The following is a 16,047-nucleotide window of genomic DNA, read 5'->3' on the forward strand; positions in this document are numbered from 1 at the left end:
TAAATTCAACAGATGTATATAGGACATTGTATGTGGATGACATTTCTATGAGATATAGTAGTCTAAACTCCTCCATTTCATGCCTTTTGTTTGAATGTAACGGTATAAATGAACAAATCCACAAGGGCCGTGATGAGAGTTCGAATCTACGTATGGGATGTTCCCAGCTGCGCCTTAGTCACGCTATTGTAACTTGTGTGTGTATAACAGTATAAATTTTGTTGGTCAAAAACTTTAAGCCATGCTTTCAGAACATTTGATAGCTTTATTTCCAGTTTATAGTAATGTGTTGTGTGGCTTGGATATAATATAGCAAGGAACAAAATTTCTGACTTAGCCTAACTATAAAACTATTTGTGTAATCATGAAAGAATGGCTCATGAATATAAAAGGCAAAGTGCCTACCTACAATATTCTCTTAACATGATTGTACCAGTGGATCATGTACTTGACATGGCAAATGTACTGCAGCTTGAGGTCATTTAAAAGCACAGCAAAATGCCACAGACATGGAACCATGTAGAATCCCTCTTGCCAATGGACTGAGTGCACACTTTTACTTATATTTCACTACAGGAGGAAAATTGGCTTTGTTTTGCAAGGCATCTGTCTTCTCTTTTTAAAGTCAGCCCTTGTGTCCTAGACAGGAGGCAATAAGTGCACTGATTTGATCTTCACCACAATGACTATAAGGCTCATTGCTGCACAGCCACACATTATTGAAACATTCCCTTTGCTTCCTCATTGGGAAAATTTACAGCAATGAGGTGGTCAGTACCACTGCAGAAGTCTCCTCACTACAGCAGCATTTTATCTTGACAGCCCAGCAAACATTTGGCCTTCATTTGCTGCCAAGGATTTTCAATTGCAATGGCACTTTTCACATCTCTCATGACCACTGAAGATAGAATTAGGCTCTTTGTCCATCAAAGCCAAGAGCTTCGTGCATCTTCTCTAGGTTAATGACACCGTCATTTAAATTGCCCAAAGCATACAATTGAATATATATACAAGTAATATCATCATTCCTCCTTATTCTGTATCTCCTTTACTGACAGACAGAACAATAGATGTTAAACTGTTTGGCAGATAGTTTGGTGCAACTGTTCTCTCCTGCTTCTTAAAAATCAGTTCCACATTCAGAACTTTTTCATACTTGTGGTGCTCTGTTTAACTTTATTGATTTATTAAATATGTAAGACAGGTTACAAAATATTTACATTCTTTTAGAATCTTGGCAAATACTGTGTGTGGTCTTATGGACTAGAATTTTTCAGTTTATTGAATACCTTCCTCTTTTGTAACAATTAATCAGGCCAACTTTTCCCATTCAGCACCTCCATAGATTTACAGGTAGATCAAATTCTTATTTACTAAAGACTGAGAAAAGTTCTTCAATTATTTATAATACCTCCCATTTATTTCATTATTAGTAACTTTACATGTTAAATCGTTCATGGCCTAGCCGTCTCCCTAATATTGTATACAGTAATAAACAAGTTTAGTGAAGTGAAAGGTAGGGAGGTGGATGATGATGATAGTTTAATAGATCTGTACGTCTTTACTGACATTGGAATACACAGATTGGAAAATTTAAGGTCGAAATTTCAATTTAGAAAAAAAATGTAATTGAAGGAATATTTTTCACTACTTAGGAAGACAGGCATGCTAGTGTAGCTAAAGAAAGTAAATAATGAAGAAGAAATGCAGGTAATTATTTATTCTTAAATTTACTGTATCTTTTCTTTTAAAGTATAAAATTTGATTACATGTGATTTTTAATCATAATATTTCTATTTGATAAGTTATTGGCATTTTTTATGTTAATAAAAATGTTTGGCAGAAGACAAGGATAACATTGAATGTGTTACAGTGCCTTGTTATTTGCAATGGTTCATTGCAAGAAGCTTATTAGGACACTTTATTGCATGGATTCCCACAAATAATCAGTTGGCTTTGTTTACAAGTGTAAGACAGTAAAATGTGTAGAAATCTTAATCTACAGATGTCTAATGTCTAGATTGAATCCTAGATGTCTCCAGAACCTCTCTGTATTGATCTTAGAAGTATATCCATATCCTAGATGTTTTGATTATAGATGTCTTTACATACCAGCTGTTGAATAAGTGAGTTCTACTTACTGTCTTCCAACAGTTCATTCAATGGTATATTGCCATTTGAGAAATGGTATATTTGCAATTTTAAATCTTCCTGGATCATAACCTCTGTTTTAAGGTATTTGCTTATCTATTCACTCCAACTTTATTACTTTTATCTCAAATATTATAACATTTTCCAGTTTGGTGCTGGTGGAGAATTGCATTGCCACATCTGTGGCCGAGTGAGTAGTCGACGTGACAACCTGGAGCGCCACATTCGGAGTCACCTAGGAGATAAGCCTTTTAAGTGTCCCTTCTGTTCCTTTCGTTCTCAACTAAAGTGGAATATGAAATCTCACATAGAACGAAGACATCCACAGCCTTGTATACCCCCATTACAATGACATCCTTTTAGCCAACAAATGCAGCAAATTCCACATAATATTTTTCAAAGCTCATTTAACTTATGAATCTTATTGTACTAAGAGTGGTATGTTAATAGCCTTTTCTGGGGAAGCCCCTTGTGGCTCCCCGATGCTACTATCACTGATAGTATACCAACTACTAGGTCACATCAGCTGCAGAGTACTATAGGCCTTCCAGGATCTGGCCCTGTCACAGAGGCGCAGGGAGCAGTGTGCTTTATTAATTTACTAATGGCATTATTGGGAAGCAACCAGAAAGTCAGTGAAACATAGCAGACCACTGCTGGATTGCATAAAGATCACAGCCTCTATAACCATTGAAGAGAATTCCCCAACTATGTAATGATTGAAATCTCTCCAAATTAGTGCAAACTCATTTGCTCTACCTCCCTAACTAGTCTGGGGAAGGAGGGAGGTAGCTAGTAATCAGCCGGCTACTCCACCTTTAGTTCTGTGTTGATGTTAGTGTGTGCTATGTTGTCTCTGCTGCTTGGTCTCTAGCGCCTTGCTGATTCAGGTAAGTGATGGTTTTTGCATTTGTTGGCATTCCTGTACATTGTGAAGTGTAGTACGAGTCAAAATATTGAGTGTTTGGAGCTGTATGTGCTCCCGGGAGCTGTATATGCTCCCGGGTGCTGCCTTTGTGCCTCAGGGTTCTCTTCCCTGGGGTGTTGGGGGGGTCACTTCCTTAGAGATCCTCCTTGCTTGTGTTGGTCCTCGCCCAGGGTGAGTCAGGTGTCCGAGTCCATCAATTACTGTCTGTCTGCTCTTTCTCGGGCTGCAGCTTGGGATTGTCTCGTGCAGCTCCGTGCCACGGTTTTCCTGCGATACTGGTGGCCTATCAACATCTGGGTTCTGTTGTATGCTTGTTGAAACTCTCCCATTTCTGATTAAGAATACCTGGTAAGCCTTTCGGCTTCTGGAGGGGCCTGTTAGTTGTTAATGCTTGATTGGTTCGGCTGGGGCTGCATCATGCTCTGTGTCTGGAGGTGGCTATCCCCTGCTACTTTTATGCCACCGATTTTTCCTCGGTGGATGCCTTGTGGGTTGATCCTGTCCTTGTCCCACTGTTACAAAGTTTGTATTTTTCAATTTATCCATAGTGTTAATAAGTCAAGCCATCTTGCAGTCTACCCTTGCATCCATGATGTTAGGAAGTACCATACAGTATTCCACTCTCTCGGCAGTGTTTGCTAACTTGACCCAGGTTGATAGTTTTGGAGGTCAAGCAGGGTTCTGGCAGCCCGTTATCTTGTTAATGTGCCCAAGTCACAGTGCCCTTGTGTGGCTTTGAGTCGTGTGTCTCGTCCTTGTGTGTCTTCTTCATCCTGACTCCTGCAGTGCTTTTTCCTCCCTGGGGAGTGTCGTTTTGTTTTCCTTTTCCTAGGATAGTTAGCCTCGAGGAGCCAACAAACCAGCATTGAATGTAATGAAACACCAATTTCTGAGCGAGACCCTGTGGTTCCCCGACACCCTCTCTTCCTCCAGGTCATCAGAGGATTACATCTACCATAGAACTGAGGGTGGGGTAGCCGGCTGACTGCGAGCTACCGCACTCCTTTCCCCAAACGAATTGGGAAGGTGGGGGAACAAGCTTGCAGTAGTTTGGAGAAATTTCAATCAGTTTTGTTTATATAGTTGGGCAGCCCATCTTTCAGACAAAGACCCAAAAGTGATTCCATGCACCTGCCAAACCCCCTGTTTATTTATAAATGAAAAACAGTTTACACATGACTCAACTGATTTTGTTTGAACACTTCTGGAACAAGTGCTTCACTGACAAATTTTGTTCGAACCACAATGCTGTAAATGCTTCACCCACGTACTACAAAGACAAATAATCACCAAAAGAACCTAACCTAACCTATGCTAATACAGTGGCACCTCGACATATGATTGCCCCTACTTACGATAATTTCGAGTTATGATGTAAATTTCATAAAAAAATGCGACTTGACATCCGATGGTGTTGTAACGGGGGGTTGGGGGAAATAGCTCTATCTTGTCCATTATTCCACCCCCCAGTTAACTAACGAGGCCGGGGGAAACAGCTCTCTCTAGTCCGTTATTCCGTCCTCAGTTAGCTAACTATTCTAGAGCACCTCCAGAGTTCCTAAGGCAGCCTCTCTCGTTCAACACCTTGTAACCTAGGTATTTGACTACCTAGGTGCTAAGACTACAAGGCGCCGTAACTGGATCAGCTACCCGAAACTCTAGAGAGAACTCTAGAATACTGAATCATTGCCTACATACGTATAAGTGAAAACGAAAGGAAAGAAATGAATAGTGAAGTAATTAGTGAGGGTTTGGGGTGAGAGGCAGAGAGGTGGGAGGAGCGAGAAGGGATCATTAGTTGAAAGTGAGAGTTTAGAGATGGGTGGAGGGAGAGGTGTAGATAGGTAGAAGTAGAAGAGTAGATAGTAGAAGTAGAAGGGTAGATAGTAGAAGACGAAATGCTGCCACCATCCATTCATGATCATTACATACAAGACAAGGAATGGAACTTGCCTGTATCACAAAATTCTCAAAGGATGTTATCATGAGTTCATTATTAGTATGTTCCCTCTGTACCATGTATCAACTCCAAACATGTACTCGTTAATATCATGAAACCAGTAACCACAGAGGCTTTCTCACCTCAACTCAAAGCTCTAGGGAACAAAGTTAAACACAATTTAAATAATAAATTCATAATTATATTTCACATGAAGTATCATAATTTAAAATTCAATTAAAATGTTCCAGTTTAATATGCAAAGTGAATCATCATCCAAGAATTCGAGAACCCTACAACTTGACTGCCCCTGATCATCACACAACACTTGTAAAACACGACAAGTCACCTTACTGTTCACTCACCAAGTGTCTCTGCCTATAGCTGGATAGAGGGGGGGGGGGGGTCTGTAGTTGACAGAGACTCCCGCCCTGCCGGCCGACAGCCTTCCTGCTAGGCCGTCTCCTCTGCAATCCTGACTGCCGTTCTGTCTGTTAATGCTTAATGCTCGATAGCTCTCCGAGTTTATATTGGGGAACCTAGTAGCTAACTCCGCCCACAAATAGATAGCCTCCGGCACTACCAAGCCACTCCTTAAACGTCGGCATGTTTGAAGGCTACCCGGCTCCAATTAAGAGCTTAGCGGAAGCAAGGTGAAATTCTCATGATCTGACCTCAGGTCACTTGGGGTCGTTAACGGTTAGAGGTGTGAGATCTCAGGCAGACAACTGGCGCCTCTCCGATCCTTGTCTGTGACTCATGTACTCTATGTATGTATTAACCTAAACCAAACACTTTTACAGTGTTACATCTCCCCTTCTCCCCGAAAATAAAGTTTTTGCAACACTGCTAAAGCAAGCTAGCTGTGTGCGACAACTTTATTAACGAAAAGAATACATCCTAGCTAAACAAATATACATCATCCTACTCTAAAAAATGAAATATGTAGACAGACGTCCATTGTCTCTGGCTGGGCAACGTCACTGCTTGGTCTTGTAGATAATCCTGTACCACATTTCTTCAACACAACTGCCTCCGTCGCTTCTCCGTCGTTAACGCACAACAACACTTGGTCAACCCGAAAGCCGTTACTACTTGAACTGTGCACAGGACCGTGGAATTCGGTTGTCCCAGCTGATCTGTAATTGGCCCTACGTCAGTCACCATGAGAGACGTATATTGGGGTTCTTCACAGCTATAGGGACTACAAGTTTCGAGACCTTCATATAGTTGCCAACAGTAGAAATCCCATCCTACTCTTCTTCCTCCCTGTTGCTCCAGCACGCCTCCTTCAGAGAGCTACTTCTGACAGCCACATCAAGTCCGCATGACACAGGAAGAATCACTCAACAGAGCAACATGCTTGTAGGAGGGGCGGCCAGTTAAGGCAAACGATCCTGTCTTGCAATTACGCTCCATGCAATGATGCTGATACCAGCAAGGGACACGAGGCATCGTGTCTCACTCAGCTTGTCTTATCTTCTTCTTCTTCTTTCTTCTTTCTTCTCTCTTCCTTCTTCTCTCTTCTTTCTTCTCTCTTCTTTCTTCTCTCTTCTTTCTTCTCTCTTCCTCCTCCCATGGGTCTTTGACAAGCGACCTGGGGTCCATTGGGGTCCGTCCGTCCTGGGGTCCATCCTGAGCAGACCGGTGTTGGTGGGACAGACTGGAATCGTTGTTGTTCCTCTTCCATCTTTACTGGGTCGTCTGGGGTCGTCTGCAGAACGACCTGGGGTCCACTGGGGTCCGTCCGTCCTGGGGTCCACTGGGTAGACCAATGTTGACCGACCGAGAGGACTGCATCTTGGGGTCCCCGGGGTAGTGGTGGTGGTGGTGGAGCCATGACCTCCAGGTAGTGGGGCTGGTCGTGGTGGTGGTGATAAACGCCCCTGAGTGTGGTACACGGCAGCCGTCTCCCTCTTCTGTATATGCGTCGCGCCTCTCCTCTGGCTCCCACCTGTGAATGAACATAAAGGCGACAATACCCGTGTTCCATGCTGTTGTGTGACCCTGTAGTTTGTATAGGGTTACACAGTCCAGTCATACCGCTCTCCTCCTGGCAACAACTACACTTAAATTTTTAAAATAATCCAATTAACACTGAATGATATTGACTTGGTGGAACATAAGACAGTAACAGAGGAAAGTTAGAGAAGAGAGAATAAGGTCATCACTACCTTTAACTTGTCACAAAAAAAATCAACACTAATAGACAAAACACTAGCCTAAACTTAACTGTACCGTTCCTAATCTTAAGTACATAATTAACCATTACTCCCACCCTTAACCTACAGCCACCTACGTGACCCAGAGTGTCTCCCTAGCTTCTCCGCCGGTCAACAACCCAAAACTGTTGCCACCCCTGTGACCAGACTATCTAACGTCGAGCGTCCCCAACGTGAAGTCTACTGACATACTAAGCCTCCCCCTAGCATGCTGTACAAGACCAGTACACCTCGGGTTATTGCGTTCAAATGGAGTAAAACAGTCGATCGCAATAATCTGAGCAGAACCACTAAAAACTACTTAAAATCTATTTAAGAACTACACCTGCCACTCCCCACTGACCTGGAGACCAGCGGTGGCTGGGTGTCCCCCTGGGACATGCGAGGTCACCTGTCACACTCAGCTGACCTGCACTACCAACACCGCTAAGTTCCCAAATCGCCAAATCTTATTACTAACATTAATCACTACACACGCAAGTTCTGGTGAACATTCCCTGAACTTCACAAAACTCACAAAATCACTAAACACAACACCAGAGAATCACCATCTCCTAACCTGAAAAAGAAACTCGCTAAATCGCGAAAGTAAAACACCTGTCAAGATCTCCCTGATAGCGCCTGAGCGGCAAAAGACACGTGGGACTGAACAATGTTAAAAGAACACCAACTACCTACAACATTGTTCAACACCGCTGCCATCATTGTAACGGGGGGTTGGGGGAAATAGCTCTATCTTGTCCATTATTCCACCCCCCAGTTAACTAACGAGGCCGGGGGAAACAGCTCTCTCTAGTCCGTTATTCCGTCCTCAGTTAGCTAACTATTCTAGAGCACCTCCAGAGTTCCTAAGGCAGCCTCTCTCGTTCAACACCTTGTAACCTAGGTATTTGACTACCTAGGTGCTAAGACTACAAGGCGCCGTAACTGGATCAGCTACCCGAAACTCTAGAGAGAACTCTAGAATACTGAATCATTGCCTACATACGTATAAGTGAAAACGAAAGGAAAGAAATGAATAGTGAAGTAATTAGTGAGGGTTTGGGGTGAGAGGCAGAGAGGTGGGAGGAGCGAGAAGGGATCATTAGTTGAAAGTGAGAGTTTAGAGATGGGTGGAGGGAGAGGTGTAGATAGGTAGAAGTAGAAGAGTAGATAGTAGAAGTAGAAGGGTAGATAGTAGAAGACGAAATGCTGCCACCATCCATTCATGATCATTACATACAAGACAAGGAATGGAACTTGCCTGTATCACAAAATTCTCAAAGGATGTTATCATGAGTTCATTATTAGTATGTTCCCTCTGTACCATGTATCAACTCCAAACATGTACTCGTTAATATCATGAAACCAGTAACCACAGAGGCTTTCTCACCTCAACTCAAAGCTCTAGGGAACAAAGTTAAACACAATTTAAATAATAAATTCATAATTATATTTCACATGAAGTATCATAATTTAAAATTCAATTAAAATGTTCCAGTTTAATATGCAAAGTGAATCATCATCCAAGAATTCGAGAACCCTACAACTTGACTGCCCCTGATCATCACACAACACTTGTAAAACACGACAAGTCACCTTACTGTTCACTCACCAAGTGTCTCTGCCTATAGCTGGATAGAGGGGGGGGGGGGGTCTGTAGTTGACAGAGACTCCCGCCCTGCCGGCCGACAGCCTTCCTGCTAGGCCGTCTCCTCTGCAATCCTGACTGCCGTTCTGTCTGTTAATGCTTAATGCTCGATAGCTCTCCGAGTTTATATTGGGGAACCTAGTAGCTAACTCCGCCCACAAATAGATAGCCTCCGGCACTACCAAGCCACTCCTTAAACGTCGGCATGTTTGAAGGCTACCCGGCTCCAATTAAGAGCTTAGCGGAAGCAAGGTGAAATTCTCATGATCTGACCTCAGGTCACTTGGGGTCGTTAACGGTTAGAGGTGTGAGATCTCAGGCAGACAACTGGCGCCTCTCCGATCCTTGTCTGTGACTCATGTACTCTATGTATGTATTAACCTAAACCAAACACTTTTACAGTGTTACAGTGTTGTCGACTTCCGATATTTGTTGGTACACATTCGGGTCGACCGAGCGCGTGGTTCCCGGTCACGCAACCGACCTGCCTCAGTTTACTACAGCTGCCCGCTTAGTGATGATCGCGCCTATAAGAAATTCCACTTTTGTGGTGATTTTTTGCATTTTGAACATTAAAGTAATTATTATATATCACACCATGAGTCCCAGGAAAGTCAGTGGTAATGCTCAACATATGAGATCACATGTAAGAATGACCATAGAGCAGAAACAAGAGATCATTCGTAAATATGAAGATGATGTGCGGGTAGGTGAACTGGCTAGGCAGTACAACAAATCTCAGTCAACGATATCCACCATACTGGCTAAGAAAAAGGACATTATGAGTGCTAAAGTGGCAAAAGGCGTATCAATAATCATGAAACATAGAACACAAACACTTGAGGATGTTGAACAGTTATTATTAATTTGGATATACAACAAGGAGTTAGCGGGTGATAGCGTTTCGGAGGCCATCATTTGTGAAAAGGCAAGAAAATTGCATGAAGACCCTTTAAAGAAAACACCTGGAACGAGTGATGCAGAAGTGAAAGAGTTTAAGGCGAGCAGGGGATGGTTTGAGAAATTTAGAAAAAGAAGTGGAATTCATGGTGTTGTGAGGCATGGGGAGGCTGCCAGCTCAGACAAACCAGCGGCTGAAAGATTCATTGGCAAATTTAAAGATTTTGTGCAGAGTGAGGCATACCTACCACAACAAGTGTTTAATTGTGACGAGACAGGGCTATTTTGGAAAAGATTGCCAAAGAAAACATACATTACCAAGGAGGAGAAGTCATTGCCTGGGCACAAGCCTATGAAAGATCGGTTTACTTTTGTGTTGTGTGGTAATGCAAGTGGGGAAGAAGCAGCAGCTGAGGAAATTTCTTCAGGGGAGGATGTGCCAGCACAGAATGTCTCTTCCTCAAAAATTAAGAAAATGTGTGCAGCATGGGAAGAATTGCAAACCTTTGCTGAAACGACTCGCCCAAATCAAGCTGCAGTAGGTCGTTGCCTTAACCTATTCAATGACACTGTGATGCATCATTACAGAATAATGTTAAAATGAAGGGAAAAACAAATGTCTCTTGACAAATTTGTAGTGAAACAAACAAGCACTGAACCATAACCAGGTCCTAGTGGTATTCAGGCAAAACGTAGGAGAGAGAGTACCCCAGAGAAAACATCACTGCCTGATGTGATAATGGAAGGGACTCCCCTTCCAAACAGTAACAACTCTCCTCCTCCCACCTCATCACCATCTTCCATACACCATCAAGAGCCCTCCATAAAGGTAAGAGAAACTTTGGTACTGTATTGTAGCTAGAAAAAAACATTGTATTCTGTATAAAATGTATTTGTATGTTAATATTTTGGAGGGTGGGAACGAATTAATTCAAATCCCTTTATTTCTTATGGGAAAAATAGCTTCGACTTACGATCCGTCTCTGGGAACGGATTAGCATCGTAAGTCGAGGCCCCATTGTATATTATAATATTAATGTATATTTGAGAAAATTCCTATTTTGAATGAATAGCATGTACAAATTTATGAATGCGTCTGTGGGGTTGACCGCTGTATGTAATGGACTTAAGTTGAGGACGGGGTTGAGTTGGTGGAGTTCTTTTGGAAGTTTTAGAGGCTGCAGACTATACAAGCCAGCAATGGTCTGTTTTCTCTGACTTTCTGATTGCTTCCCTGGTGGTGGTATAAATAAATAAATGCCATCACTGACTGCACCTCTGTGGGGGGGGGGGGGACTATGTTCTGGTGCTGGACCCCAGTAGGCCCATAGAAGCTTATGGAATCCCCTGCTGGGGTCTGCATATGCTTCTATGGGCCTACTGGGCTGATTCCGCAGCTGATGTGACCTAGTCGTTGGTACACTATCTGTGATAGTAGCTTCAGGGAGACACTGAAGCTCACCCAGAAATTGGCATTTCATTACATTCAATGCTGGGTTTTTGCAATGGTACTTGTAAATTAAAAAAAAACAAAAAAAAACTAATCGGTGATGACAAGTACAGGTATGTGTTTGAGCCTTCTTACAGTGCTATACAAAAATATTATTTCCAAAGTTATGTACTCTACATGCTTATACATTACTGTAACTTTTTGTTTGCTTTTGGCACACAAAACCTTTTTATGTACTTTAAAAATCTTTATGGCATTTTACAAAAAAAATTAAATGTGTGATTATTTTTATGTAATCACATTTTTTATTTATTTTCAGTAGGAATGAAAGTTTTTCATTGAAGACACTGATTGCCATTTCCCACTGTTTGATTGAATAATAAGTCAATACCTGTAGTTATAAGGAGTTTTGTTTTCTAAAAATTGTGAGATATCTTGTATTAAATCTTGAAAATCAGTGTCATGTTCATAATTATACAGTATAATGATTTGTCATCCACACTTCCGTGGAAATAAACATTCCATTCACATGGGCTCTAGGAGACACGAACCACAGTCAATAGAGCGTTGGCCTCATGTGTGGGGTCTGCGATTCGAGTCTTTTAGATCCCAGGTGAACGGAATTATATAATGCTTTTGGTTTTTCTTTCATAAATTCAGCAGAAAAACTGTTAGAATGCCAATGTCAAATTCTTTGCAAGAGGTTCTCTGCTCTGGTCACACAGTTTTCAGGGAGATATTAATTTTATTTACAGTATTGATTGTAAGAAAATAACCTTAGACGAATTTACTTAACATTCCAGTGACTTGGATTACTGTCTGTTTACACAATACCTGACAATGAGTGGATGAAAGCTTCATAAATAATGATTTTTGCATCTTCAGTATGGATCAGTAATTTGCAAGGATAAACTTTAAAGTAACTCCACAGTGATGCAGGTCTGTGGTAGTTCAACAGAGTTCAGCATAGGATTAGCTCCTGGTTTAGACCAGTTCTTCCTATAGACAAAGAGAGATTAATGTGCATAATATTTTAAGACGACTTATTCCCATGATCAAAAATGTTCTTTTCATGGTGAAATTAGATTCTCTTTCTCAGTGATAAAGGTACCTCACAGTTGAGAAGGCCGGAGTTTCAAACAGATATACTGTACTGTATGTCGGTACTGTACTTAGCATTACCAGTTCGTTCCTCTCAGACTTGCACACATTAACCTACAACATTTATAACAATCTGAATATTTTACTGAAATTAATTTAATATCTACTATAGGCATACTGAACATGCATTATTGTTTCTTCCGGCCAAAGTGTTGTAGGCATATTGCAGACCGAGGCAGTGCTTATATGTAATAAGTCTTTTTATTTGTTGTGACTATGTGCACATGTCTTTTCACATGTGCAGATAATTAAATATGGAGACTAAGTCTGTACTAGGGTTTTAGAAAGTCATGAAAGGTTAGTGGTAAAGGTAACTTGATTTCTTAAATGATGAAATTTGACTGCTACTAATAAATTTAGCTATGCTACAATGTAATAAATATGTTGCTGTAGAGCTGAGTCGCAGCCACAAGAACAGGCCTAAAATAAATAACAAAATTTCAAGATGTGGTGTGACTATAAATAAGTTTTAATGGGCAAGTATTGATTTACAGAAACAAAATGGAGATTATGATTCTGAGTATGCATAGTTATTTAAATATATTTGTTCAATCTGTGCAGCAGTCTCTCTCTAAACCAAATATCTCAAACTGATCTAGATTATAAAATGAATAATTTATGAACAACATAAAATTATTGTGTTTGGCTGCGAGTGGCCATGCCTCCAGTCTGCTTTTATTTATTCACCCCGAATGGTAACATACATAAAGCATTTATTCGTTACAGTACTTTGATAGGTTTATTATTAACCCTCGTAACAGCTTCTTGTAAGATATCACAATCCAGTGATTACTTTTGCAGTGCAAAGTGTTACATACTGCATTGTTTTTCACTTTGAGCAGGTACAGTATTGCTGTGTTGAAGAGAAGGCTCTTGTGTCTGCACAAGAAGAGTGACCCAATTGTCACTCTTCCGATGTCATAATTCATGTAATTGTCTTGGTTAGAAAATATAGAATTAATATTTTTAATATTTATATATTTAATTATACACAAATTTTGCAATAACAAATATATATTGGTTAAATAAAGCATGCTGTAAATTGTTACATTATGCTATGTAAAGCCAGAATTTGGGTTCGGGCAGCTCTCAGTTGAAAGGGAGATACATTCCAGAGACCTCCAAGTCCATTTTTTATACACACTTTTTTCGTGACAAAATGCATATATGTATTAACATTGTTATTTAATGTTTTCCTGTTGCCAGCTACAAATTTAGTTTAAGATAAAGTCCAAAAACTTGAAATGTTCAGTGATGCACAAGAATAACCCTCCAAAACTTTAAAACGAGAATTTAGAGCATGCAGTAGCCCAATTCGACTTGCGGAACTTCAAAATTTACCCATTCACTTCAAAACTTTATATAAAATGGCTTACCTGCATAACACTGAGTCCACATAATCCAGTACTGCTCAAGTTATAGGTCACCTGTACTGTGATGGTGTTGTATTATAGTATTAAGCCGGAATAATTGATAATATATATATTACCCAAGGCCAAGCAGATTTAAAATGTTCCATTGTATTAAATATTTACGTGGTATACAGCTTTTATAGCTTCCCAGTGGGCACAATATTTCAATGGGTTAATTCAACATTGACTCAATGTTGAATAATATTGATTTAATACTGATTCAACATTGAATTGAAGAATAATGTTGAATCAACGTTGAATTAACATTGAATCAATGAGAAAAATCAGTTCAGACCGGCACCTTGGGCACTTTTAAGCACACGTCTTAAATCACTGCACCATGATATGCTACAAAAGTAATGTCACCTTGGATTCAACTGAAACTTCTAAGAGGTCTCGAGGTATTGACCTAATACCAGATCAAGGTTTCACTCATTTTCTGCATACACTCTTTGTGTGGTATAGGAGTTCCACTCCCTAATGCTCACTTAAGTGGAAAAAATGACAACAATGTGATGTGTTGGTGAGAAAATCGGTTGGAGCAATGAGGAGGATTCGGCGTTGAATCAACGTCAATTCTGCATTGACTCAAGGTCTACTTAACGTTAAATTAAAGTTTATTCAGCATCTAGTTACCGTCGATTCAGTTTTGAATTAACGTCGATTCAATGTTGAACGAGTGTTTAATCAACTTTGAAACAACATTCAACATACATTAATATTGTATTAATGTAAATGTACATTAATGTAAATTAATGTAATCAACATTGTATTATGTTGATTTAATGTGAAATTAAATGTATGATGTATCGATGCATCGTTATCAATGTTAATTCAATATTAGCCGTATTAATGCTCATTCAATAAACACCAATTCAACATTGAATCAATGCTAATTCAAAGTTAAATCTATGTTAATTCAACATTGATTTAGTGTTGAATCAATGATATTCTTGGATATTGTGTTCACGGGGTAGCTTCTGTATTTGTTTTTGCCATCAGTTTATTTTCCCAGTATTTGCTGATTTGAATTCTGTAGGTGGGGGCAGCCTGTGGCTGTCCAACCCGTTCTCGCAAATTTAATAAGTCAATATTGACTTATTAAATATGTTCATAGGTGACATACTTAACATAATAGATACCCTTAAAAAGATTCATAGAAAACACCGACTTTACCTAACCTACTTAGTATGTTAAGATAAGCATCTTATTGCTTCGTAATTACAATTATTACCTAACCTATAATAGGTATAGGTTAAGTAATAATTGTAATTACGAAGCAATAAGATGCTTAAGATACTAACAAGGTTAGGTAAGGTCGGTGTTTTCTATGAATCTTTTTAAGGGTATCTATTATGTTTAGTATATCACCTATGCACGAAGTTAATAAGTCAATATTGACTTTACGAATTTGCGAGAACGGGTTGCAACGTCCCACTCTGGGAGGACATAACTACTCCAAGTGGCATGAAATTTTCATTGAAACATGACCCACCATTTGTTTTACATACATTTCCCCAATTATTGCCTATTGCACAGGAACACACTACGAAGAACAGTGCCTAGTCATCCACCCTGCCCATGGCTGGAACCCAGGTTTTTTACGCAAGATGTGGGCAGAATGCTCAGCTGCTTGTATTATTGTTCAAACATTATGTGGCTTGTAATGACCAAGGTTTGAATATGCAGCAGCTGGCAAATTTTACTGGGTTTTCATTATAAAATATGTTTTTAAAACCTTGTAATCTTTTGTAATATAACACTGAATACTGTCAGCCCTTGCTATGCTCAAGCTTAGTATACATGAAATTCAATATACACAAAGAGGTATTTACCACAAAAATTAGCTTAATTCATGTTATGGGTTCACAAACTAAGTTGGCATGGTTTTTTATTTGGATAACTCAAGTGTTTGGATTACATTCTTTTATCATAATGCCTTTCAAACATTGTTATGCTTGTAGTACCAAAAGATGCCTCAGTTAACCCCTTGTACTGCAAGGGACACCATAATGCATGTAGTGATACTGCAAAGTATGCCTTCAAGGTTATTTCCATGTAGCAGGCTGCTAACATTAGTCATGTGATGAAGCATTACCTCTACTGGTAATAGATGGCTCTGAAGCCCAAATAAGCTATTTAAAGAACAAATAAAACCATAATGGGCAAATCACATTGTTTTCTGTGAGGGGCCTCTCACTAGCTTCCCGAGTTAAGTGCGGGTCCAGCCAAGCCTTAGGAAAACGTACTAGGC

General features: G+C 40.1%; 1 protein-coding gene across 1 annotated transcript in view; it reads left to right on the forward strand.

Annotated features, from left to right (window-relative positions):
• Nucleotides 1-7,214, forward strand: part of LOC123766195 (protein bric-a-brac 2) — a 28,693-nt gene extending 21,479 nt beyond the window's left edge. Inside the window, exon 8 of the mRNA XM_045755151.2 lies at nucleotides 2,300-7,214. Within this exon, the coding sequence (XP_045611107.1) occupies nucleotides 2,300-2,503 (204 nt within the window). The 3' untranslated portion in view covers nucleotides 2,504-7,214. The remainder of the gene's footprint in view (nucleotides 1-2,299) is intronic.
• Nucleotides 7,215-16,047: the final 8,833 nt, after the last annotated feature.

The sequence above is a fragment of the Procambarus clarkii genome, chromosome 9 (genome assembly GCF_040958095.1).
Source record: "Procambarus clarkii isolate CNS0578487 chromosome 9, FALCON_Pclarkii_2.0, whole genome shotgun sequence".
NCBI classification, from domain to species: domain Eukaryota; kingdom Metazoa; phylum Arthropoda; class Malacostraca; order Decapoda; family Cambaridae; genus Procambarus; species Procambarus clarkii.